The sequence below is a fragment of the Perna viridis genome, chromosome 14, assembly GCF_037379345.1.
Source record: "Perna viridis isolate PV_CMFRI_1.1 ecotype Kerala chromosome 14, ASM3737934v1, whole genome shotgun sequence".
In the NCBI taxonomy this organism is placed as follows: domain Eukaryota; kingdom Metazoa; phylum Mollusca; class Bivalvia; order Mytilida; family Mytilidae; genus Perna; species Perna viridis.
In genome coordinates, this window is record NC_142458.1 from 30952948 (window position 1) to 30980479 (window position 27532).

General features: G+C 32.1%; 1 protein-coding gene across 3 annotated transcripts in view; it reads right to left on the minus strand.

Moving 5' to 3' along the window:
- Nucleotides 1–22692, minus strand: part of LOC148598975 (gamma-tubulin complex component 6-like) — a 34241-nt gene extending 11549 nt beyond the window's left edge. Inside the window, exons 1-22 of one of the 3 annotated variants that reach the window (XM_088560539.1) lie at nt 22631–22690; nt 19554–19601; nt 19080–19275; nt 18498–18625; nt 17839–17978; nt 16932–17023; nt 15782–15830; nt 15441–15497; nt 14521–14648; nt 13790–13835; nt 12828–12970; nt 10681–10891; nt 10097–10270; nt 9558–9679; nt 8647–8713; nt 8168–8277; nt 7369–7460; nt 5544–5683; nt 3573–3715; nt 2787–2878; nt 1893–1981; nt 1073–1188 (exon numbers count right to left, since the gene is read on the minus strand). In XM_088560539.1, coding sequence (XP_088416665.1) covers nt 1073–1188; nt 1893–1981; nt 2787–2878; nt 3573–3715; nt 5544–5683; nt 7369–7460; nt 8168–8277; nt 8647–8713; nt 9558–9679; nt 10097–10270; nt 10681–10891; nt 12828–12970; nt 13790–13835; nt 14521–14648; nt 15441–15497; nt 15782–15830; nt 16932–17023; nt 17839–17978; nt 18498–18625; nt 19080–19255 — 2315 coding nt within the window. In that variant the 5' untranslated portion in view covers nt 19256–19275; nt 19554–19601; nt 22631–22690. Of the gene's footprint in view, nt 1–1072; nt 1189–1892; nt 1982–2786; nt 2879–3572; nt 3716–5543; nt 5684–7368; nt 7461–8167; nt 8278–8646; nt 8714–9557; nt 9680–10096; nt 10271–10680; nt 10892–12827; nt 12971–13789; nt 13836–14520; nt 14649–15440; nt 15498–15781; nt 15831–16931; nt 17024–17838; nt 17979–18497; nt 18626–19079; nt 19276–19553; nt 19602–22630 lie in introns of all 3 variants that reach the window. The other 2 variants (XM_088560538.1, XM_088560540.1) reach the window with 2 other exon arrangements.
- Nucleotides 22693–27532: the final 4840 nt, after the last annotated feature.

Consider the following 27532-nt stretch of genomic DNA (forward strand, 5'->3'; position numbering starts at 1 on the left):
CATGGTATAAAAAAAAACATCATTTTGAAAGTTTAATTTGACTATATGCACCATCAGAATTAAGGAAATATGACAAAGTTTTCCATATCATGCTGGACAATTGAATTACAATTTCATTGAAATGCACAGAAAATGAACATTTCAAGGGCAGATAACTCTGTCAAAAACCTCAATTTCCTAAGATTCTATTGAAAAATGTCTGAGTAAAGACAGTGATGCAGAGATCAAATAATGGTCTTTTCAAAGAGAGGAAGTATCCTTGAGTGATATTACATTGTCAGATCAGTAAGGTTTTGACATGCATGTTTCTGATTTTTCCCATTTTGCCTAATTCTTACAAAGACTTACACTTAATCTATAGCAAACTATCTTAAAGGAGACAAATATTTTAAACTAATTACTTCAAACTTTCAAACAAACCGGATAATTCAAATTAATTTTTTTAATTATTAGGCAATCTGTTTATTTTTCAAAAATCTATAAGGGATGGACGAACCTGTTTTACATTTTTTTGTCCAAACATTTTGTGTATTAATGGCACATGAAGTGATACCTGTCAAAGAATGGTGAAAACTGTTAAAAATAGCCTAAATGAAAAACTGTATTTTGGATGTTGGTGAATTTAACTTACATGATCTTGTATTTTATGGTTATAAACAACTGTGCAAAGTATCAAAAACATTCACTGATCATTCTCAAGGTATTATCTGCAAAACATCAGGCAACTGACAGACACGGACACACCACTTTTTTTAGGGTGTCACATATTACCTCCCCACTCCATGTGGTAGGAAATGAAGAGATGAACAATGCAGCACAAATGGGCACCCTTAATAAAATGAGAGAGGGTCTGGTAAACAACAGTGTTTCTGTACTGACCTAACATAGCACTATTTTTCATGGTCGCAGACAAAGTTTAAAAGACCGGAAATCCTGCAACTTTTGAAGTGAACATGCATCTAACAGCATGCATTATTTTCTTACAAATTCTTACCCATCATTTTTGGTATTTACAAAACTAAATTCATGGAATAATATTTTATGTAAATACACCATACACAGTAAAACTTACTTTGCTTTTCTTTCTAACTCTAATTCTTTTTCTGTTAAAGCCTCTTCCTGTCTTGTTGCTACGGCAACCAATTGTTTATCTGCTTCTTTCTGCGTCTTTTTCTCAGTTGCTCTTCGCTGCAATACATATTTTAAACAAATGTTCACTATTTCTTCATTAAACATTCCAAAAGCATTTTATCTGCTTGAAAACGGTATTGCAGGTAGTTTTTGTTGGGGTGCTAATTTTGCCAGAATAAAATTTGCATAATATATACTCTGAGCTTTAATAGGTACTTAGAGCACAACTTAATATACCCAAAAATTAGAATTACCAAAATTTTTGGCATACTTTTTTGCCTAAAACTCACCAAATTATACAACTGCCAAAATAATAAACTAAACAGCATAATATTATCCTACTCTTTAAAATAATGAATCTGTTCATCTTTGAAATTAGTTGTCAAACTTTATAGATGTAAAAAGTTTACAGGTACCTCTAGGTAAAGCTTTTTTACTAGTGATGTTGCAACTGATTGGTATTCATCCTATATGTCAGTTTTATATAAATTTTAATTTTTAGGAACATTTAGATTCACACACATACTAAATCAGACTAAGTTTACAGGTTGCTAAATTGTGTTTTTATAATATGTAACTCTAACTAAGGCTTTTATCAATATTTCATTGATTTCTATCAGTAACTTCAAACATACAGTTTCTGATATTATGCAGTATTCACTTCATACCCTTTTTTAAATCTGCATGGCCAATAAACATCAGGAAATAAAATTATAATTTTTGTCTGAGCTTCAGGAGAAATTTCTATTCACATCTAATACCTCTAAATCAGAAGTCATCTGTTCTTTCAGGAAAGTGAACTGTTTTCTCTTCTTCTCATCAACCTTTCTCTTCTGTGCTATGACTTTCTCTACAATTTATTTGAAGATGAAACCACCTCATACTAACAAGGATATTGATTTTAGATCAACATTTACTTAAATCTAAACTTCAAGTCTGCAAAGCACCTTGCCATATCACCTGCATTTTAATATTTATTAAACAGATGGTCAGTTTAGATACACTTTCTTATGCTAGACAAGATATCATAGAATGTTTGCCAGTCGAAGGAGTGTTATCATGACTCAGATTAATGTTTCAGACAACATAAAATATTTCTACTAGTTTTCTACATTCAACACCATATCAACGTTTTATAACTTCCCATACCTTTCATATTCCACGAGTATCACTCTTTATCATATAGATAGCAGGGTTTTATAGAATGTTCCCAGTGAAATCAATTTCGATAATTCACACTGTAAAATAAATTTGGTGATTTCACCCTCGATCTTTTTCACAGCAAAACGTCACAACACTGATATCAATCTGTCTTTCACAAAATTTGAAATTCATGTTGAAAAAAGCAATGGATAATGGAGAAAATCTATGTAATAAATAGGATAACTAATTGGTGATCGTGAATAACCAAAACATGATCACTCGTGCCATGAACGCATAAAGATTTAACTTGTGCATGGAACAAGTTCTGCACAATCTTTAAATTTTCAAAGTGTTCTTCGGCACCCGTGATCACATTTTGGTCATTCATTCTTTCAAATTAATTATCCTATTATACTTTATGAATTAGTGTTCGGTAATTTTGTTTTACCCTTATTTGATATTTCATTGATTACCTCCCTTATCTTGACGTTTTTTCTCAATATTTCCCTTACCTTGATATTCTCTGATTTCTCGCTCTGCTGCAACCCTAGCTTCATGTATCAAGTCCTGTTTAGCTTTCTCTGCTCTAGCTTTCATTTCCTCTCTGTAATACAAAAAAACTTAAATGAGCATCGGAACAATCTATTAAGTAAAAGAGGGCCAAACCAAAATCCTAAGGGCATACGCATTAATACATTTTGGGTAAAAATATTAAATGCTACTGCTTGGTTGAATTAGATTATTTCAAAGTGAGTAGAATTATGAATGAAATAATTTGTTATAATCTGCTTGACGGTAGAGGGGCACATCAAGTGGAAACTTGTACACCATGCTCTTCCTGCCTAGCTAGCTTCAACAATGTACTTTTATGCTGACATCATATCTTTAAGGTTTTAAAAGTCCATGATAAACATAACGATGAAAACCATTAATTTGATGACCCTATGAATATAAATGATTAAAGTTAGTTAACTTTCAGCATTAAAACACTATATAAAACTGAGGAGGAAACCACCTCTGAGGTCTAAGGACCTCCCCTAGCCTAAATAAAGTGAATTATGAACATTTTGGAGGATCATAATTATACAGAAAATTTAAGCTAATCCACCCACATGCAAAATACCGAAAGCCTACACCAAAAGACAACAAAATTACAGTCCAGACACAAATCCGTATAGCAAAATCATTATTTTGACCTTGAGGTCAAAATTATCTGGTACAGGGTTTTTATAGCATTCATGCATGTTTCCAGTGCAAAGAATTTAGCCTAGCACCTGTACTAAAGTAATTAACATTACCTGGTCTGTGTGAGTTGAGAGGCAATCTGTTTCATCCTACTGACATATATCTCACACTGTCTCTTAGTACCTTCTATCTCCTCACTGGAGTAGGACAATACAATCCTGGGGATCTCAAAATCTTCCATGTTACACAAAAAATGCTTAAATAAGAAATGAAAATATAAATAAAACGGAAACAATGTAAAAAATACTTACAAATGGTGGAATTTAAAAAAGATCTACTTAAGCAGAAAGTTGACTTCATACACTGTTTTACAATGTTCAAAGTATCTCATATGTACTTTAAATATATCAAGTTTCAGAGTATATCTATTTGGAGATAACCGTGAATATGGTCACTTCCTGGAATTCTCTAAAATAAGCAAGCTACTAATTGGTATGCTTACAGTGTACATATATCTATGAAGACATTTTTCTGTAAATGCTCTATGAAATAGCAGAACACATGTGTCTATAGACAAAAATACAAACAAAGATATTTAGTAAACTGCAATTTGATGCATATCTGAAAAAAACTGCACAAGCTATCATGCTTTCACCACATATTGCTATTATGAAAAATTTTCTGTAGGGATCCAAAGTTTACGTTAGACCACAGTTTTTTAATTTGTGGGAATTTCAGTTTTCCAATTATCATTTTTATTACCACTGACTTTAAAAAAAATTTACAAGTGCAAAATTTTAATATCTACATTTTAAAAAAAATAAAGTTACAGACAATGCGTGCTTCTAGTACTGTTCATTAACATCTTGACAAAGCAAAATCAATGAGAAGATTGAATGAAAATGGCTGCATAATTTTCACCACTTTAAACATATTTAAGAGTTTTGGTAGTTTGGGAAACAAGTTAACAATAGCTAGAGATGATTAAATCAAATACCTTTAATTGAAAAGAATGTAAACAATTTCTGTAAATGATTTAAGAGTTTGAAAACCTTGTGGGCTTGTTTTCATTCTCACAGGGAAGTAGATAAATACAGGGGAGATAATTGGTGGAAAATCAAAGCTATGATGTATTGTGTGGAATATGCAAGAGAGCTTATTAAACAATTAAAAAAATTCAATTAAAACATAATTTGTTGTCTTCTTTATTTCTGAAGATCATATCACCCTCCATAATTATTGAAATTTTATAAACTATTTTTAAATCACAGGATAATTTAAAGGGGAAATCATTGTGAGAAAAAGACAAGTTTCATTGTCTTCCCATTGATGGAAAATTACAAGACTTTTAAAACATTTTTTAGATTTGAAAGCCAATTTGATTTTTTTTAAGAAGGTTGTTTAGTCTCTCGGCGTAATTGTTATATGAAAATAGAAGACAAATGTTAAAAAAAAAGAAGTTTTAATGAAATCCGTCTGCTTACAAAATTCTTTGTCCCTGAATTATTCCTATACTTTGCAGTTTTTTTTTTCGATATGGACTTTTCACTTAGCCTTTCTGTAACACTACTTATTTACACCAAAACAGTGCTCAATGATAAATTACACAGTACATGTTTTTGACCAACCCTGTTTTAAACTCGAATTTCCTCTTTGATTTTGAAAATAACTTTTGAGTCATTTTTTACCACCTTTATTTTAACCTAACTGTATAATACTGTAACGAAGGCTATAAATACAAAAAATAGGAAATTAACATTGTTTAAGTATTGCACATTGAATTTACTGGACACTTAAAAAATTGGAATGACAATTTATGTTAATAACTGATGTGTAGGTACATACGGTAGATTAGAATCCCACTTCTAATTATGTCAGGTTAGAAAATGGAAACTTTGAAAAATTTTTATTTAAAATATAAATAGTAGATATGTATTTATGGTTCCCATTTTATCATATATTTTTTTTTCAACTGACTAACCCGATTACATCCAGTCAAAAATCCGTAAACCAACAAATTAAGAAACTGTGACCTTAGTAAAAATTCATAGAATGGACATTTCTTTGCCGTTGTATACAGATACCTCCGGACAACAAGTCTTCAGTAGGTTGATAGATTTCCCACAGCTAAATATCTTCTTGGCATACTGTCTGAGGAACAAAGGGACAGAATCCATAACATCGCTTACATTCAGGGTAAACCCATGGGTCCAATAGTGTTTATCTGTAATAAAAAGATAATAGTGTGGTAGGAGCAGAACATTTTTTTTTAATCATGCAACACATGTGAAGTGAATGTGGTGCTATTCTTTATTTAAACGTGGACTGAGTTTGATATTGTTACCATAGTTTAATGTTCATGTATGTGATTTTCTATAATTCATAATTTTAAAAAATATTTTTTTAATGTGTTGTTATAATTTTTATCATCGTACAGTACTGTAGCAAGGGTAATTTTCGTGGGATGCTAATTTTGGCATATGTTAGCGATTTGTCTTAAATATGCCAAATAAACTCCATGAAGCATTAACTCTGAACATAAGTATTACATGTATTAGTGCACCACTTAGCATTCACCAAAATTACAATCATCAAAATTGTTCATACACTTTTTTGCTTCAAAACCACCCAACTTTATACCCACAATACAGTATGAAGGTACACTAAAAATCTATTTACACATATACAACACATGATTACATATAATTCACACATGAAAAGAACAGCATAAAACTAAGGGCTGTTCCATTAGACATCAGGTACTAAGGGAAGGCATTTTTTCACTAGGGGAGCCACCCATATACAACATTTTGATTATAAAGGATTCAAAAACCAACTGGTGTCAAAAACCAAATTCCATAAGTATATTCAAATTTAACAAAATACAATGACATGGTTAAGAAAGTGAAAATGTCTATATGCAAAATGAGAAAGCAGAAAAATTGACAGGAATTGATCTCCTAAAAAATAATCTGAAGTAAACGTAGATGATAAAAGGGGGACCGATGGATGTAATAATGGACACATAAAAAATGTTAATACCCTCATAACAAATCTTTGTTGCTTGAGATATATTTCTGACAAAAATAACAAACCCAGTTCCATAATATTTCATGAAAATCAAGATCCTATGACCTTGCACACCATCATTATGTGTAGAAACATCCTGAAAAAAATATTTTAGATGTAGTTCAAAAACTGTACGAGGAGATAGCCAGACAAGCCAAGATCCATATATTTCTGAGTAAAATGACAACATGTAACTATCACCAATTTCCGTAATATTTTATGAAAATCAAAATCCTTTGGCCCTGCACACCTTCATCATGTGTAGTAATATCCTGTAAAATATTTTATATGTAGTTAAAAAACTGTACAAGGAGATAGCCTGACAAGCCATATAGCCCTGTTTCTGAGTAAAATGACTAAGTGTAACTAATTTCCATAAAATTTCATGAAAAACAAAATCATTTGGCCCCGCACACCTTCATCATGTGTAGAAACATCCTGAAAAATATTTTAGATGTAGTTCAAAAACTGTACGAAGAGATAGCTGGACATGCCATGATTCATTTATTTCTGAGTACAATGACGTGTAACTATCACCAATTTCCATAATATTTCATGAAAATAAAAATCCTTTGGCCCTGCACACCTTCATCATGTGTAGAAATATCCTGCAAAATATTTTAGATGTAGTTCAAAAACTGTACGAGGAAATAGCCGGACAAGCAATAATTATGTGACGGACAGAAGGACGGATGGACAGATGGATTGACAGGGGTAAATTACTAAGCCCTCTGACAGTTTGTCACAGGGGCATAAAAAACATGGGTCTGTGATTAGCATGATGAACTCATTGGACCTCTTGCCATTTTTACTGTTCTTTAGACAGGTAAGTACAGGTACCTCTGAACTGAAGATAGTCATCATGAACTAGTATCATAAACTCCCCGTATATATCTCTATATCTACCATGGTATATCCAATCCTCTAAGCATCTACATAGAAAGAAAGGAAAATATAACAATAAAATATTATGTGGTTCTTTGGCATATATCAATATATATTTGTACAGAGGTAAAAAAGTAAATCCTACATGAATTTTTCATTCTTGAGTGTTTTACATACTACTATTATATACAACTTCTTTAGCCTAAGTTCTATGCAAAATGAGCGGATAGAATTTAATACCAAATACATATACATGAATAAGTCATAACAAATCCATCAGCTATAATTTGTAACAATATTAATTTAGTTTATTTTTTATTCAAACTTTGTTCATGGAAGCAAAAGAAAATAAAAGACTTTGAATTCCTGACTTGGGCTTTAGAGACATTTTCTATCAAAAAAAAATAGGTTGAAATGATGATAAAACCGCATTTCAAGTCAAGAAAGGATTTTTATGTACATGATGTGTATTAACAGCTTTCTAAAAAAAGAATTAAATGACAAACTACACAAGACATGAAGTTGTCTGGTATACCCCCACTCATACAGGAAGTTTAAATCTGATATCAACCAAATAACTCATAATGTATGCCTTATCAATTGAAAAAAACACATACAAAATTTGAAAAGAACCCATCCATTTAAAGTAAAAATAATTGCAAACGAATTTGGACAGACACAATGACGGAAGGATGGACAAGCAATTCCAATATATCAACTACTCATTGCATGTGGGTATAATATCTGTACTTACAGCAGATAAGGAGCACAAGCAGCCTGGAAGATAGACAGCATCATGGAGTAGTTGTCAGAGCTGGCAGATTCTAATGTCTCTGTGTATACATAACTCAATAACTCTATACCCTAAAACATACAGTATTATAACATTTTAATAAGATGTCTTGGACTTCTGAAATGTTTTTTAATAGGTACAAACTTCAGTTACAAATGGTATCTTTAGAATTTTTTTCTTTTTTTCAGAACGTAATACACCTACACAATCTGATATTCTTCAGCCAACATAAAGAGTAAGTATACAATAAAGCAACAATAATTTGAATCTTCCATAATATGGTGCATTTTTTAACAAAAAAACAATCATACTTGAAACAGAGAGTATTGTTATAACACTTATAAATGGTTCAACAATCAGACATAAAGAGGGTGAGAGAGACAGAGAGAGGGACATTATAAATATCTCAGACTCTGAGATACATGTACATTTGTACTTACAGTTGGAAAATCAAATTCCCCATATAGATCAAAATGTTCTTCACATTTACACAGTTTGACAAGATATCTGTAAATATAACATTAATCCAACTAATAACCATGTTACCTTTAAACATGTAACACCAAGTTACAAGTACATGTATGTTGCATGAATTAATCACAGATATGGTTTTAAATGATTTTTTTTCACCTCTACATTTGCATGAATTAATCACAGGATATGGTTTTAAATGATTTTTTTTTACTTCTACATTTGATTAGTTCCTGATTAAATACATCTTATAATATTTCATATCTATAAAACTCATAATCCTTAGTTTGTGTGTTTCATTAGTGCTTCTGCATATTTTCTAGAATTGAGCAGGAAAATAATCCCTTTCTGTGATAACTGTGATAAGCAGGTTTATTTTGTCATCGTTACTAACTTTTCTCACTGAGCTGGCTTGAGCAAGAAAGTCGAAGTGTAAGATGACCGATGGGAATTTTTAAAGTTCACGTAGATAGACTTATAGATGATTATTGAGCATCTTCACAAAACTGAATTTCTCCCTTAAGCTGACACAACAAAAACAGACTATCAACGAGTAAAGACAACCCATGATAATCTCAGGGGCAAATCCAACGATTTTGAAAAAAGGGGGCTCTACAGGGGTTCCAGACTATCATTATTTCATTTTTGCCCAAATATACACAAAATTAGTCAAAATTTTGCAACAATAAAGGGTCCCAACCCTTAGAAAACCCTTATCTTCACCAGCTTCTTCATCTGTTTGCCAATATTTTGCCAAAATAATACTGACAAAGGTACATACATCCTTATTTAAGAGAGATGTTTTCTTTCCCACATTTCAATGCCAAGAATAGAAGTTATCAGTCATTAAGATCAATAAAAACATCATCTCATTATTTACCTCATCTGACTGAGAAGCTGGTGACACATAAACTTCAGTCGTAAAACAGTTATATTATCTCCTATAGATAGTACAACAGCAACATAATGTTGTAATATTTTCCTAATGGCACCAATGAAGGCCTAAAATTAGAGAAATATTTATATCAACAATTATGAAATGTATAGCACAACAGAGACAGGTTGTGTAGAAATTTAAACCCTAATGAATGTACTTATACATAATTAATCTCTTTGACTAGATCTAACCAAATACCTAAGGAGAAAGATTCTTTTTTATTACAGAATTAGCTACTAAGTAGAAATTACAATTTTGAAGATGATTTAATAAGAACAGTGGCAAATTTTCTTCAATAATGAAACATGAAACCTCTTGTTAAAAACCTGTGGTGTGACCTTGTCAAACTAGTCATTGATTGGAAACATGGACGAACACTTTAAGATTTCTGACTAAAACTCATCTACTGTAGAAATAGAAAAAACATAACATAACATTAAATGATCCGTGTTTTTGATAATTTTGTAGCAAAAAAAAGACACCTGGAATATCAGTCCTTTCTTGTAGAAGGAGTCCATAACCTGAGGTAGAGAGAAGTAATGGAGTCTGTTATATATAGTCCCACATTCCATGAAATCCTTACAGATAGACTTCAGACTCTGTGGTGTGACTCCAGTAATACAGGTGCCTTCTCTAATGTCAAACTCTCCAACAGCCTAAAAAGAGTTGGGAATCAAAAACATATTTGAAGAATTACAATAGTTTCCAATATACATGTAAAATATGAAGCAGGTGTTAACAACATGAGGAGAAAGTCAAAAACCTGACATGTTTGACTGAAAGTTATGCCACATTGGAAATATATATTTAGTGTAGATTTTTCTTTAATGTTGAGAATCATTTATTATATTTCCTAAGTTATCAAAATGCAAAACAGCCCATGAACTGAAATTCTAACTCCAACTCTAGTCAAGTCATATGTTATCTGTTTATCAGATAGTCATGTTCAACTGCTGTACATGTCTGATAGCCATTTGTATGAAGTGACCAATCTAATACAGTAAGACTAATAAACCTCACTCTTACTGTCTTGAAACAGTCACTACTAACCAAGAATCTGACTTACCCCATAAAGTTCAAAGGTCACTGAGGGTATTCCAATCATGACATTAATGACATCTTTACATAATGCCCTTTCTGTAACAACTCGTCGTGGAGGGGCTGTAATTGATGGACATAGTACCTTGATTTCTCTGGTTTTCATAATGATCCATTCATCCATGGCCTGTGGTCCAGCTTCTGTGATGTAGGGTCTCTTCTCTGTAGACCCAGGACCCCTGAAAGGAAAACAATAAATACAGGTTGAATGACATTCATTATTGATGAGTAGAACTACATTTTCATGTACGCAAGTGTTTGATCATCTGTTTTTTTCTTTGAATATCATTAAAACGGGTCTATGACATAAGCCCCCTGGATAAAAGCTCCCCATCTTATAATAAGCTTAATGTAAAAATTGTACATTTATTTTTGTTTGTTTAGTTTCTTTTTGTGTGTATTTTTAATTTTTTTCTTTTGTTATGCGTTCCTTTTTTATTGGTATTGATTTTTCTTTGTTTGTCTTTTTGTTGTTGTTTTTTTTTTTTTTAATTCTGTTTAGTGTATTTAGGAAGAGTTTTTTTGTATTAAAACGGTTCAATTTCTGTGAATGTTTTTTTTTCATTTTTGTTTGTTCTATTTAGTATATTTAGGAAGATTCTGTCATGTAATAAAATGGTTCAGTTTCTGTGTATTTTTTTCCAGGGTATACTCATTTTATATTTGATATTGTATTTCTTATTTACAAGAATCATTTGAAATTTCATTAATGATATAAGAAAAGCTGCCAGTAATACACTTTTTAAAAAGAAAACAAAATGACTGTTTTTAGACATATTTCCTTTTTAAAGAGTGTATATTTGACAACTGTTATTATTTTACTAAGTTGCAAAGAAATTAAATTTCAAAATTTTCACATTCAGGATTAATAGAAATATTATTCATAATTGATAAAATAATTTCTCATGGGGGGAGGGGCTTTTGTCCTGATCCCATTAAAACTTTAAACATAATTAACTTTACATCTAACTTGTAAAATTTGTAAAAGACATATTTAATTGTCAGACCAAAATGTGCAAAACAAATAAATGAACAGTAACTACTCCTAACACTGTGGGTAAGCAGAAGCAGGTCCAGGCCAGGGCGTAATAGGTGTAAGCCGCCCTTTTTAAAGGAAAAAAATTGTAAACTGATAAATATTGTATTGAATACGTCAAATAAGCATGTTCATTCATTAAACAGGTCATAATCTGGTTTCCTTTTATACTGATTTTCATAATTATGCCTTCTCTTCATAAAATCCTGAATCCACTCATGGTAAGAGTTGTCTTTTAGGAGTATTTTATGTTGAAATTTTCAAAACCCTACACAACAAAATTCTTGTCACTATTTAATAAATGTAACATGTGTAAAAGAACTTTATGTTCAGTTAATCTTCATATTATGGGAAAAAATGACACTTTCATTTGATTCCCTCCAACAGTAGTCTTCAATATACATGACCTTTTTTACCCACCATCATTTCTTGCTACAGCAAACTGAAAGTACACTTAAAAGTTTCACAGAGAATCATGTTTTTTTGTTTCAACAAAGTGGATGTTTGTTGTTTGTTGGGGTTTAACATCCGAGCAGCAATATTTCAGCTATATTCAGACGATGAACATGAAATTGATGATAAAATGAAAATGAAATGATGATGAAATGAAAAAGGGATGGGACACAAGGACAATGGGGTTGACAAATTTTGATTGCCACTGGAAATAGGGAGAGGTGGGTAGGGTCGGGCAATTTAGCCTCCTGTGGCGGAGCCCTATGGTTCCTACTCCGGGAGAATACCACAGTAGGGTTCTTTAACGTGCGAGGAAAGTGGCACCTTTTCCAACACGGTGCACCACTATGGTTTGCAGTCAGGTTTTCTGTATTATAGCCTGACAACCCCAGCATGTAACACACCAGGGGTACCCCATTCCACCATCTGGGGCACACATCCCAGTTGCTCTGTGGGCAGAGCGCCCTAGCCCCCGGCTAGGGTTCTGAGTACTATTTAGTCGCCTTTTACGACCAGCTTAGCGCTGCTGCAGGCCTATTCTTTTAACACCCGGACCTGCACAGGGCTCAACAAAGTGGAATTATTACAAATTTTTCACAGTATAACTAAAGATTTAGAATACTGACCATTTAGAAGATTCCCAAGAGTAATGTTTACTGAGCGGTTGTGACAGACATTCTTCCCATATAGACGTATCAATGCCTGAATCCTGGGATATAATACTACATGACATGGTATCAATACCTGTCGATGCCTTGTCATCACATATCTACAAAGAACATGAAAAGCTACTTAGTATCAATAAATATGTTCTGAACTACAACAATCCCTAACTTTAATTTTAATTACATGTTATAATTATTAGGAATTTTACATCGACAAAGGTTATCTAGGTGAAAGCCATATGATCAGTTCCTCTGCCCTATTTTGCTATTACATGTAACTTTGAAACAATAAAAACGGTTAGAATCAAAAGACATCAGGTCATACAAGTGGATTCATGTACCTGTAGTTGTTTTGTAATTTCCTAAAAAAAAAAATTTCTGAATTCAGCCAGCTCTTACAGCCAGCCTGGTATTCAGATAATTCAATAATCACAAACTCTACTACAAACCCTTCAGATAAATAACATGAAATTTCATTGCAAACCAAACATGCTGCAGTTGAGAAAATGACAACAGAGACATTACATAATTAAAAATCTTGTAAGTGTGTGACCTGACAGTCTGTTGGGACACACTTCTAAAATGGTGATTAGGAAAAATAATTCAAAAGAAGGTTAGCCTGCCCTGTGGTCTGAGGATTTCCTTGTTGTTCATTGAAGACCAATGGGTGGCCTTGGGCTGACATTATCATCCGGTGGGGTTGTTGTCACAATACCAACTCTCATTATAGATAATTAGAAATTCATCTTTTGTGTCTATTTTTTGAAAAAAAAAAATGAGAGTCCCATAAGGGAATATCCATGGAAACAGCTCAAGAGATGTAGACCTACCCATGGGACCTAAGGATAAGCAGTTGGTCAATTAAATGGATAAATTTTATAGATTTTACATATTTATAAAAAGTACAATGTGTGTTATATTACCATTTTATCTATAGACTGTACACTAGGAATTCTTATCTCAAAGATTCTGTAAAAAAGAAAATTAGAACATTACTTTATTTTGTTTTCATTCCTTCAAAAAAGGATCAACATGTTTGTAAATTTATCCATTAAGAATTCCACTTGATAAGTGACTTGTGTTTGATAACAGTTGTAATCAATCAATGGATTCCTGTATAGAATAGACTGTTTGTCAAAACAAAATTAAGCAATTAACAGAAATAATCATTTTACAAAATGTAATACACAAATTAAACTGTTTATGTATTTCCTACGACTCTACTACTACAAATCTGTAAGTGACTGATCAATGAACAGGGATGATTTCACGAGGTCTACAAACAAAGCGGAAATAGGCAAAATAGGAAGTAAATATGCAGTAAAAAATTAATTGCAACAGTAAAATCCAGATTTGAAATAGCCAATTCTTCTAAAAAGTTGAAAAAAAAACATCTCTGAATATAATTACATGTAGGTCTAGTAATGGTTAACATGTTAATTCAGACAGTATTATCCATGGCTCAACTAAACTGTTTATTTTGTTATGCAATGTCACTATTTAGATTATGCAAATGCTAAATCTTATCAGGGAAAAGAATCTTAAGACTATTTTAAGAAAGATATAATCAAGACAACTTCAAGAAGGGTCATAAGGGCTACAAGCCCAGATGTCTGAACTTGGGACAAGGTAAAGTATCATAAATCATACTTACCCACTATCCTCTCCATCAGGTAAGTCAGGAAGTTCTAGTTTATCTTCAAGGGAGGTGAATCTTCCCTGTACTAGTCCTCCAAACAGGGTACCAGTAGTAAGCCTTTCATGTGTATCTTGTAGATAACCCTGTAATACAACTTGCTATAATAATATCATGTAACCATAATAGAGGCATAACAGAATTACATGCATTACTGAGGTATCACAAAATTACATGTATAATAGGGGCATAACAGAATTACATGTATTACTGAGGCAAGACAGAATTACATGTATTACTGAGGCATAACAGAATCACAAGTATCACAGAAGCATGACAGAATTATATGTATTACTGAGGCATCACTGAATTTCAAGTATTGAGGCCTAACAGAATTATACGCATTACTGAGGCATCACAGAATTACATGTATTACTGAGGCAAAGCAGAATTACACGTATTACTGAGGCATCACAGAAGTACATGTATTACTGAGGCAAAGCAGAATTACATGTATTATGTTTGGTGTTTAATTTATATCCTAATTATTGTTCAGGACAAAAATTTTTTGTATGTGACAACCCAAGGTATAATTATTACATTTATCTCCTTTCCACCAACTATTTCAATATTGTAAGTGTTTTTATACAGGCATTAAATTTGAAATAACTACATTTTCATTGTCATAGCATCTCATTTCATTTTTCCAGTTCATCCTTGACTTCAATTAGTTCATTTACTATCTATCTCCCTTACTAACATTTGATTTTGAGTTCAGTAATCCTTCTTTGATCTTTTCTTAAAATTTAATAGATAAATTGTAATTTAAATCTAAGTTGAAAAAATGTATGCAGATTTTACATGTACTTACTTTAATTCAAATATAGATAAAATTGTTTCCATCAACTTTTTTATCAGTTATCAAAAAAATATCTAACCTTTATATTAAACAAACTGTTACCACATAAGTCTGTTCCTGGAATGGCTTGGAACAGCTGAAAACATGAGAAAAAAATAAATACATATTTTTTTCTTCCTTTTTTCCAGTGATAAGTTTAGGAGAAATCTGATACTGATTCCCACAAATTCTCCATCAAGTAATCTACAAAAAGTTTCACAAAAGTTAAGAACTAAAGAATATAACATGTACAAATAAATGTAAAGGCATTAAAACGCTGATAAGGATTTTTAATAGCATCTGGGTTTATACCTGGTAGTTTATCAAAACTATGTATTTGCGTGTGCATAGATATAAACAATGTAAATTAAAACAGTGTACCTTTGGATATTGCTCAAACTGCTTAACAGGTTCAGCCAAAAATACTTCCCTGAAAAAAAAACAGAAGCCAATACTATAAAAGGTGTATAAATACATGTATAATATTCTTTGTCATGTTATATTACAGATACAACAGACCAATTTCTTTTTTAAGAGAAAAGATGTCAGAGAAGACATGTATAGTTCAATGTTTATCTGTTAAATCTAAACCGCTTTACATATTTGTAATTATAATGTAGAATTTCTCTTTAATGGTAATCTCCTGCAAATGCCTAATTGCCAAAGATCTATAAACATCTGCCTGAATGATGGGGAAAATATTTTCCAATATTATATGATTTTTATTTGTTTACTTTCTTAGATAAAACTGCCAGTCCATTTAACGTCATATAAGAAATATAAGAAGTTATATGGAGTGCCTCGCTTTCAAATTAAGAATATGACATCATAATGTAAGCAGTTGTGTATGTCTCCTCTTTACTTCTGCACGAATGATCCAGAGTAAACTATATAGAAAAGTATGATTGGCCAAATACTTCATGTTACTTCGGTTCAAACTGTAATACATGGAACAGTTGGTCACCCCAAAAATTCAATAGACCTCAGCTATATTTCTGTCCCAAATTTTTTTTTTTTTTTTTTTTTGGGGGGGGGGTGACAAACCAGTTCACATGTTGCTATATGACCTTTTGCATCAATGAACTATTTGCTAAATATTATGCCTACAATGTGATTAGATAATCAATCAAATATGGGCTCCTACCATTTAATTCTCAATTATAAAATGACTAACTACATATAAACTGGAATTTAGTATTATCTTTCTTTTACAAACATGATTTACGCAAAAAAAGGGGGGTCAGAGGAACAGAGAAGCCAAAATTGGCAAAATCTAAAATAAATATGCAGCAAAATGAATACTAGTACTAAAATGTAGTAAAATCCAAATTTTAAAAAGCAAAAACTTCATATAATGTGAAAAAAATCATTCCTGCATCAGAATTGTACAAAATTCAAAATATACATCCTTCCAAATACAACGTACATATACATATAGCAGTAAAAAAAAAGATTCACTCTTACATTATACTTTATAAAAAGCTATGACTATTACCGTCAAAGAGTGTTTAGTCATAAGATCAACACTTACTGAGGGTAATGCATGTAGAATCTGTTATCTGGGAGAGACACCATGCTGTCACCATAACATCGTGGTCCATAAGGCAATACAGAATGGTCTGACTGAAAAATAAAAAATGGTACAAATTAAAACTTTACCAAATGATAATCATGAAATACATACATTATACATTTGTTGAGTGATCATGAAAGTAACAATAAATTTATATTCCAAGGTATCTATTATTACCTGAGGCAACACCAAAGGTATTAGTTGGTATCGAGGGGTGATCAATTGATTGTTTCTTGAATAAACGAACAACAAATGCTTTAGTATACTGAACCATAGCAATGCCTTCATAACCATGAAATGAAATGAATAGCATGATCATGATTGTTGATTGTCATCACAGTAAGAGGTTTTAAGGACAAACCCTTAGAATGTCTGAACTTCAGTGAGCAAGTGAGAATAATAGTGTAAAAAACCTGAGAAATACAAGTACCAAACTATTGCTTAGGTCAATAGTAAAAACTTTTGACCTGATAAATAGAACAATCAAGGCCTCCTTGAGTAATGACTTAAAATGTTACACTCAGAAAATACATACTGAAATATAATGCTTGCACTTGTTCCCTGTTCAAATGACCAGTGATGTATAATGATTGCACTTGTTCCATGTTCAAATGACCAGTGATGTATAATGATTGCACTTGTTCCCTGTTCAAATGACCAGTGAGTTTATTTTGTACATGTACAATAACACAAATAAGGTTCAATGTGTGTATTGTTTCCTGTTGAAAGTGATGAGGTCAGCGTTACATATGCACAAATTTTCATTAAACAGTCATTTTGACTCAAGTTAAAGAAATTGGCTATCAAACTACAGTACATGTGTGTACTTAATTGCCTGACTATCATTTTGTTTCAACTAAGTAACCTTTGCCCCCAATGTGGGGTATTTTGAGTCCCCATGGCCAACAACTGTAGGTTCTGTCTGGTTTGGTATGTCAGCCAACGTCACTAGAAACTTTAGAACAGACCTGACAGACTCTTGCTCTGTTGAGCATGGTTCTTCATCTGGAAAACAATGATGAAAAAATAGCATTTTTAGATTAAAGAAACTATATACATGTAATGTAAACCTGAACTATATAACTTGATACATGTAATGTAAACCTATTTGATTGTGGAGCATGAAGAATTTTTATACAGGATTTGGATGAATATACGTTTCAGATAAGGTATAATATTAAAAATACAATATATAACATATAATGTATTTAAATTCAATGATTTGTTCTTCACAATGTGCCTACTAAAAAATACTTGGTTGGTGAATTACTTTTTACTTATCTACTAACTTATACATGAATATGTTCTATGTGCCCTGTATATTCAGGCAATACAGACATCCAAGGATTGTTTTAATTCATATGTAAAAGTACATTGCATATCTGAGCAACATGATCCAAAAATAAATAATATTTCCTCCTCTATCTATGCAATGGATTTTATCAGTTTCACCTGCAGTTTATTTCTTTTTTTTACAGGAGGTATATTGCAGGGAAAAAAATGGTATTCCACCTACTGACCAACCTGTTACAACATTTAAACTATCAAGTAATTCCTCCAGCCTGTTGGCTTCATCAAACCTCCTCCTATACCTAAGCTGTAATATGTAGGATAAAATAGTAACTCGCTCATCTTTTGTTTTATCCTCAATTCTGAAATAGGAAAATTCATATTTTACAGTATAAGTGAGTTCTGAGTTTTATTCTTAAAAAAAATATCCCTTGGGTAGGAACCTTCATAAATAGAAAGCAGAACAGACCATGCATGTATATCTCAATATTCCAGATATTACATTTTAATGAAGTCAAATGTTCAGTGTGAAGGACATTTTGACCTTTTTTACAAAATGCAAGGGCCCAAAAAAGAACTATGGTCCAGAGTCCCTCCTATTGTATACTAATATTATTTGTTCTAGACTTCCTGTAATATGTTGACCAATCTAGTACATTCTTTAAAATAAGTGTGTTGTATCTATTGCATAGAAAAAATAGAACATAATTACAAATACATGCATGATGCGTACAATGAACTAAACTTATTTCACTAGTTTTAGGAAGATTTGAGCTAATTATATCACCATTATATATATGTACTACCATTCCCTACCTCTGTTGACTTTTTAGGTACTCAAAAACTGTATCATATGATTTCCTTTGTAATGATTTCTTAACATGTTCTCTAGATTCTTGAGGTTGTGTCAGGAATGCACGTTTTGGATCCTTCAGAAAACTTCCACACAGCTTGTCCAGAAGGTGGGGAACACTCTCTGTACATGCTGTCATTTTTCTATTCAAATCATCATCTATAAAACATCAAATACTAAATATCAATAGTAATCAAGTTATACATGTGGGTATATCAATGGCAAGCACTAGGTTTTTGAAAAAAAGCACTATAGACATGAGAGAAGAATATACAGTTTATGAGATAAAAGGATGACCAAATTGGATTTTGTTAAACAATAAAAACTAGAATTAAAATAAAAGCAGTACTTTGAATTAAACCACTTTGCATTTAATGATCAAGAGTAAAGCCCTCCACAGGTAAAATTTGTTAATTGAAGTTTGGTAATTATCATACCAAGGGCTTTAGCCTGACAGGCTTTTCTGACCAGCTGCTCCTTGGACTCTGAGAAAAACAAAATAATAAGTTTAGCAAAAGTTAATTTATGGGTCCAAATAAATTCTGCATAATGAATCAAAACAGGTTTTCCCAATGTGAATTTCTCCAATTCCCTGATGAGCAGGGCTCACAAATCAGAGAACTACCCTAACAGTTTTTTTTTCAATCAATAAACTCCCAAAATATCCCACTATCCCTTAGGAGCATTCCAATTAGTATCTGTCTCATACTCCAATATGGTGCTTTGAGATCAACTCAGAAGGAAAAGGATACAGACAAAAAAACTGTATTATCTAGAGGGTGAACAAAAGAGATTGGAAAAAGACATGGGAAGAAGTATAACAAATAGCAAGGGACTGAGGTACATTTTGTACATGTTGGCAACTTACACACAGGCACATGTTTATATCAATGGTCATATACTCTTGAATTAATGTAGTAATACAATCATATTTGATAATTTATCATGATAATAACCTTTTGAAAAAAGTGTTTGACATTGTGAGCCAAGGGCTGCTCTGGCTTCCAAAATTTTGTCGTCAGAAAAATTGACAGCTGCCATCTTTTTTCACCAATTTTTAAATACAAAAACGTATTCGAGTCAAATGGGTGCCAAAAAAAATTATTCTATTTTTTTTTAATATGACAGTAAAGTACACTGATGCATTATCTTTGTCCATTCATCAAAATAATCCCTTCATTCATGACATACATGTACTCTTGATGTATATAATGCAGGTATTTACATGTAGCTCTAGTCTTAGTCAGGATCTAAAGCCATTAATCACTTTTCATAGACAAAATAATAAAGTACTACTCCAGAAACAAGTGTTTCATTTCTATCAAGGACTTTAAATTACTATGCTCATGTAGTCCCTGATTTTGAAACATGCTGACCTTTGGCCTTTATGGTCAAATTAAATTTATCTTAAAATATAATTTGATTTTTTATCTATAAATTTTCAACAAACTTTATTCATTTTTTCAAGTGATAAAATTTCTATCAAACTGCCAGTACCATGGACCATTAATTATCACTTCTACTCCTGCTTGATATCTGAATATTATGACTGAATGCCTTCAGTATTTCCTTAATTAGATTTTGAGAATCCCCACTTTATTTTTTACAGATTTTCCCACCAAAAATCCACATAGAAAAAATGTATACAAATGTCATCCATTTAATTTTATCAATTCTTTCATTTCAAAGTGTTTTAGACACTTCCTGATGGGACAATTGTTGTTAATTGGATTTAATTTATTTTGTTATAAGGTAAATCTACTTTTGAATTTACCATATGGTTTAACAGGGCTGTGAAGCTTGTATGTAGCCACATGCACATGGCCATGATTATACCTTTGACCAGATGAAGAGATTTTGCTTAGCTTGATAATATATTTACATCTGATTGACACCTCCTATGAGGATATTGAAAGTCACAGTCACCTGGTCTAATTTCCTTTGATTGGCTTCAGTCGTAAATTGGTTATGGTCAATTAACTCAGCACGATCCAAGTATGAGCTCACATTTGACAAGAAAAGTGAGTTTTATCAGTTATTTGGCTGACTGGTTGTACTATACCAAAGGCTCATTTTAATTTAATCATCATTTTCACATCTGTTCTATTCTCAAGTCAGATGATTTTTCTTGTTGTTTGTTATGTTAGTATCAGTGCTCCAGCTAGAAATTGAAAATGGCAGGGCACAAATGGAGGAAAGGGCACTTTTCAGTTGTTTTCCACATTTCATAATTAGATTTTTTATCCATGTTTCTCTTACTCAATATGAAATTAATGCACATCTATTTGCAAGTTAACATTTAAGCTTACATAACATCATAGCTAATTATAATGAGATTGGTAAAATTTCCTTACATTTACTGAGGTAAAGTGTTTCAGGAAATTGTAACAAATGATAAAGATTTCCAAATGCTATCAAATTCCCAAATTTATCACTTTTTCAAAGAAATAGTATTTTCTAGAACTATTGCAAACACAACCTTTGGATAATATAAATGTACTGTACTGTTGAAAATACAGAAAAACTGCATATTGTAAGGGAAATAACTGACAATTTCATAAACAAACGTATAATTTTACAATTGTTCAACACAGTAAAGACCTGTTAAATTGACAGTATTTGCCTTATTAACAGTGCAGTAAAAAATAACCTTTGTTAAATGATGGCCTGTCCATAAAATTGTGAACCAGTTGTAATCCATTTTCTACTTGTCAATCATCATGATTATTTACAGGTCATATACTCTTTCCCTTACATGTACATGTTTATACAGTAATCATCACCTTTCTTCAGATTTGTGGCTCTTCTTATTAACAAAATGATATTGAAACATGTAAAGGTACAAGGGCGATTTTTGAGTCAAGATAAAAGGACAGGTGGGCATGCCAAGGGCAAGAAGGGTATGGCACCTTTCTTAATTGGGCTACATAGACCACTGAATATTAATGTTTCATGTGATGAATTAAAAAAATCAGTAATTCATTTACCAAGTGTGATTTCACAGAGCGAAGCGGAAATTGTTGAAATAAGAGGTAAAACACAAAAATGTAGAAACCTGATGATAAATTCATGATTTGAAAAAGTGCCAGATCTGATTACTAGAAATTCCATTGATGTGTTCCTTGCAGCAGTAAATAAGGACTGTCTAATCCAGGTAAAAAAAGGACACGGTAGCACTATCAAATCAAATTATGTCAGTAAAGGACAAATTTGAAGGCACATTATACAAGAATTAATCTATAAGAAATTAACATTTATCTAGGGAAAACCAACAGAAAAAGGTAAGGTGCCTATACAACCAAAGACTTTATCTGTAAATGCTTAATAACTGAAAACTTAATGTTTTTGTTGTTATTTTTTCAAGTTTGAACCAGAAAAACACATCAAGAATACATAACGAATTCTAATTGTTTTAATGATCAGGGCTTGTGTGGAATACTTTACAAAGAAGTTTGTTCATTATATATTTGAAAATTGATTAATCTTAAGCGAAAAACAGGTCAAGTAAAATTACATTAACTGTTGAAAATATTTGTTTACTTCGGCGTCGTCCATCTTGAAAATTGCGCCCTTTCTAATTTTGATACAATTGACGGAAATATTTAATATTCCGGATATGGAAAATCGGTGTCAGTGAACGTACGTAATATTTTGCGCAGACCCGGCTCTCTCAAATAGACAAAATAAACACTACGAAAGCTACAGGCAATGATGGTATATCTGTCAAATTATTAAAACAAGCAAAACCAGTGATTACGAAACCTATCACAGTACTGATCAACAAATCATTACATTAGAAAAATCTGTATTTCCAAACTGGCAATCTAAAACAGGCCCATTACACAATAAGAACAACACCCTTGAAAAAGTAACGATTGGCCTGTCAGCATTTTATCAACTATATCAAAATTCTTTGAAAGAGTCATTAATGACCATTTCATATAAAGTCTTAGTTTACATTTCCACCCGTCCGAATCTGCATTTCGACCAGGGTATGGATGTAACACAACATTATTCAAAAAAATATTGAAGACTGAAGGCAATCTTTTTTAATGGATTTAAGTAAAGCTTTTGATTGTTTACCACAATAACTTTTACTTCAGAAATTAAAAGCCCATGGATTGTCTGAAATTGCACTCAAACTCATAAAAACTACCTTTCTGACAGGCAGCAATCAGTAAAACTTGGTTCAGCACTGAGTGAAAGGCAAACCATTTATAAAGGAGTTCCACAAGGTTCAATTCTCGGACCGGTACTTTTTAACACCTTCATTAATGACACCTTCCACTTCACGAAAAATCAATAGCACTCTATACAATTGTGCAGACGACAACACCCTATGCACATCATAAAGAACATGTGTATGGTTATACAAAATCTAGAATCTGACAGTTTAGCACTTATAGATTGGTTTTCCAGAAATCAAATGAAGGCATATTCAGAAAAGTTTCAGGTTTTGGCTGTTGGGAAAAACAAGGGATAAAAATATAAGATTTAATTTGTCTGGAAATACAATCAATTGTGAAAATGAAGTAAAACTACTTGGGTTAACCATTGATTTTGAACTGAAATTCAACACTCACATCTCAAATATTTGCAAAAGGCATCAAAACAACTTAATATACTCAAAAGAATGGGAAAATACCTAAACAGATTGGGCAAATTTACCATATACCGCATTCCTTCATAATATCAAACTTTAACTTTTGTCCACTCAGTTGGCACTTCTGTAGCAAAAGCAATACTAACAAAATCGAAAAAATCCAAGATCGAGGCATCTTATTTATGAAGACTATATCAAAGTAAATATGAAAAACTACTAGAAACATCTAAAATGACAACATTAGAAATCAGAAGGATAAGATCTATGGCAATTGAAGTTGTTAACATCATACACAAAAGAAGCCCATCATACTTATATGACTTAATAAATATTAAAAATACCAATTATTGTTTTAGGTACCAACATTTAGCTGCAGTTCCATCAGTAAGAACAACTGCATATGTCATAAAATAATTCAGGTATACTACAGCCATGCTATGGAACGAGCTGCCAAACCATTTTAGAACCCAGACTTCTTTCAATCAATTTAAAAGTCTTATTAATGCATGGAATGACAGCTCGTGCAAAAGCACTGCATGCACATAACCTCATGCTTTTGTTATTAAAGTAAGGCTTTTTATGTTCCTATAATTTATAATTTACATTGCTTGGTTATAGTGCTATCTGATCTGCTATCATCGAGAATAATTTGGGTTATGCTTATTGCTAGCTGTTTTATTTTTGGCATTGGATAATTTTTACAGTTTGCATGTATGTAATTTAAGGACAGAGCACAGCGTGACGTTCCCACATATGACGTTTCTCTTGAATTATTGCCATTTTGATTTGCTTTCTTCGCTGTTTTGTGTGTATTTTAATGCTGTATGTCTTCTGTGTCTTATGTTTATTATTGTTATTGTTATATATATCGGCTTTAAAAGCTCAGTGGGACCAATCGGATCCCATAAGTGGGAGCTGGCGCTCAAGTCGGAAAAGGTTCCTCCCATTTATGGAATATGGCATAGCTAGAACCGCATCCCATTTATGGGATATGGTCCATATCCTATAAATTGGATCTGATCGGACCCACTTCCCCTTATGGAATATATATATATTTAAAGTGAATTTGGTTTGATTAAGGTTCGTATTTATTTCAGATGATTTTAATACTGTTCATTTTGTTAAAGTATTCATTTATAAGAATTAGGTATTTTTCTTTAAATAAGCTAATTTGAACCAAGACAAAGTTGTATTTTACTCAGTAACTTATATTTGGAAATAAGTATTTAAAGATTAAGACTGCTCAAAGTTAGGGTCCTAATTAATGTTTATTTATGTTTAATGTTTAAATGATAAATTGACTTATATATGATTTTTATTATGGTAACTTTCAGTAATCATTATTATTATCAATTTTGGTCGAAGAATGGAAATGATATAGCAGTCGCCAGAGCCTTTAGATTTGTGATGCCTGACAGCATCTGCAATTATCGTACACTGCCGAAGGAAAACAGTCCCAATGGCATACCCCACTAGCGTATTTAGAAGCATTAAAAATGAAAACCCTGCGATATTATAAATAGTCAACAACCATATAAATGAAACATAAAGAGGAATGCTAAGTACCAATCGGAGTAGCTGTCTTCAGATATTTCATGCATGCAGGCCATGACGGATAAAATGGGAAGTGGGTACGATCAAGAAACTTCTATAAAGAAAGGGGTTTCAGGCTATTATTTGCCACTTATCTTTTGTCCATATTTGTACAAAAAGGTAGCATGACCCCCGAAACCATCCGGACGTATTTTTATTATGATTACCGCCTCGTGACATCAGAATTCCTGGTCTGACAAATAAAAATGAAACTTTGCTTAGACGATGCCATAGAAATTTTGATTATACATTTCTCGGGAATTTTGTCATTTGTTTTGGTCTGGTGTTCTTGGTTTTTGCAAAACTCATTCTCTCTGGCTATTTTAGCCATGTGTGTGTTATTATAATGAAGCTGTAGGTGCTTCAGGGCCTTAAAAGTGCATGGCAAATGTTTCATGCACCAGACACGATTGGTGAAAATATATTCTAAGACTTCATCGTTAATGTTAATGTGTACCTAGAAACTAAGTGCTTTTACATGACACATAGGCGTTTATTGAATAACTTTTAGCACTTAAGCTATAAAGCTTATCATCTGAGAAATGTAGCTAGTTTAGAGGAACATGTATCCAAGGATATGATTTATTGCAATGATTGTGGCTTAATTTTGAATGATTTAAGAGACAGTTTCGATTTGGAGGTCGATAAATTGAATATATATCGACCGAAAAATTTAAAAACTGGGAATGGCCAACTAGTAGTTTGTAGTTCAAATATGTACAATGTCGGAGAATTTTGTGTTCATTCATCTAGGTGCTTCATGGAAATCGATATCGAACTTGCCACCAAACAGAAAGAGAAATACATCTTCAAGAAGTGTTTTAACACAAAATATACAGGAAAGAAAAATTTGGAGAAAACATAAAGGGGAAATCACATGCAGCCAAACGCGCTGAATCAACATCTCACGCTCCAATGCAAGCAGTTTATTATAAAGTTTTTTTTTAAATTGTGGTTTAGCGTATGTGCAGGTCCTACTCTTGATTCTTCAGTAGAGGAGCTCAAAAGAACTATGTTCAACTGTTACATGTACCAGTAGAACACCTTCTCGTTCGATGTGATTTGGTAGTTTGGAATTAGCGTGTCACCTGTCAGTTTTCGCCGATGGAACTGGAACTAGAAATTTTGGGAAAAAGTAGAAGACAAAGAGCAAGTAGCAAATTATACATGTATTTTCAACTACTTCACTTCTTGTATTGAGAATTTAAGAAACCAGATGATTGTGCCAAACCATGATTTATATAAACATGACTATGTAAAGAAAAGGTTAGAAACTATCATCATAAATGGTTAATGATACCTCCAGTAGGAGTAATGAAAGTCATGAAGCACTATTGAAGTTAGATACGACTACGTTATCAGGACATTATAATATTAGATCTACAATTACATCGGCTGAAGTCATTTCAACAAGTCTTACTTTTATGTATAATTCTGTGATTGATACAGGCATGTTTCCACATTCACTAAAGATTGCTAAAGTAACTCCTGTTTATAAGAATGGTCAGAAAGATCTAATACTTCATTATCCAAAATAATTGAGGGACATATATCTGATCACTTATATGACTGCTTATTTAAAAGGAAAATTTTACATCCAGCACAATCTGGATTTAAACCTTAACACTCATGTCAAACTGCTTTTGTGAATATTGTGGATAAATGGCTATGTGAGATGAGCAATATAAACATTGATCTGGCTGTATTTTTAGACTTTAAAAAGGCTTTTGATGTTGTTGATTATGATATACCTTGTAAAAAACTAATGAGCTTCTATGGTGTAAGTGACAGTACTGTGCGATAATTGAAGTCTTACTTTAAAGGACAGAAAGCAGCAAGTAAATATTTTAAATACTTTTGCTTAAAAAAAAAACCTGTTAGTTTTGGTATTCCTAAGGGTTCCATACTTGAGCCGCTTTTATTTGTTTCATTTATTAATGATCTCAATCCTGCCATGCATAATACTAAAGTTGTGTTGACGATATAGATAAATATTAGTGTGCGAAGTGGAAAAGACGTCTCTCAATAAACATTTAATGGAAGACTGAAGAATGAGGTTACATATATAGAATCAATAATGACATTACATGAGAGAGCGGTATTGCGTAAGAATGCATGCATAAAGTACTGAAGTCCTCCTCGACTTGATATGTATGCTGATGATACAACCGTACACAAATCTGGAAAAAAATATTAATAGGTTACAACAGGGCGTGCAAA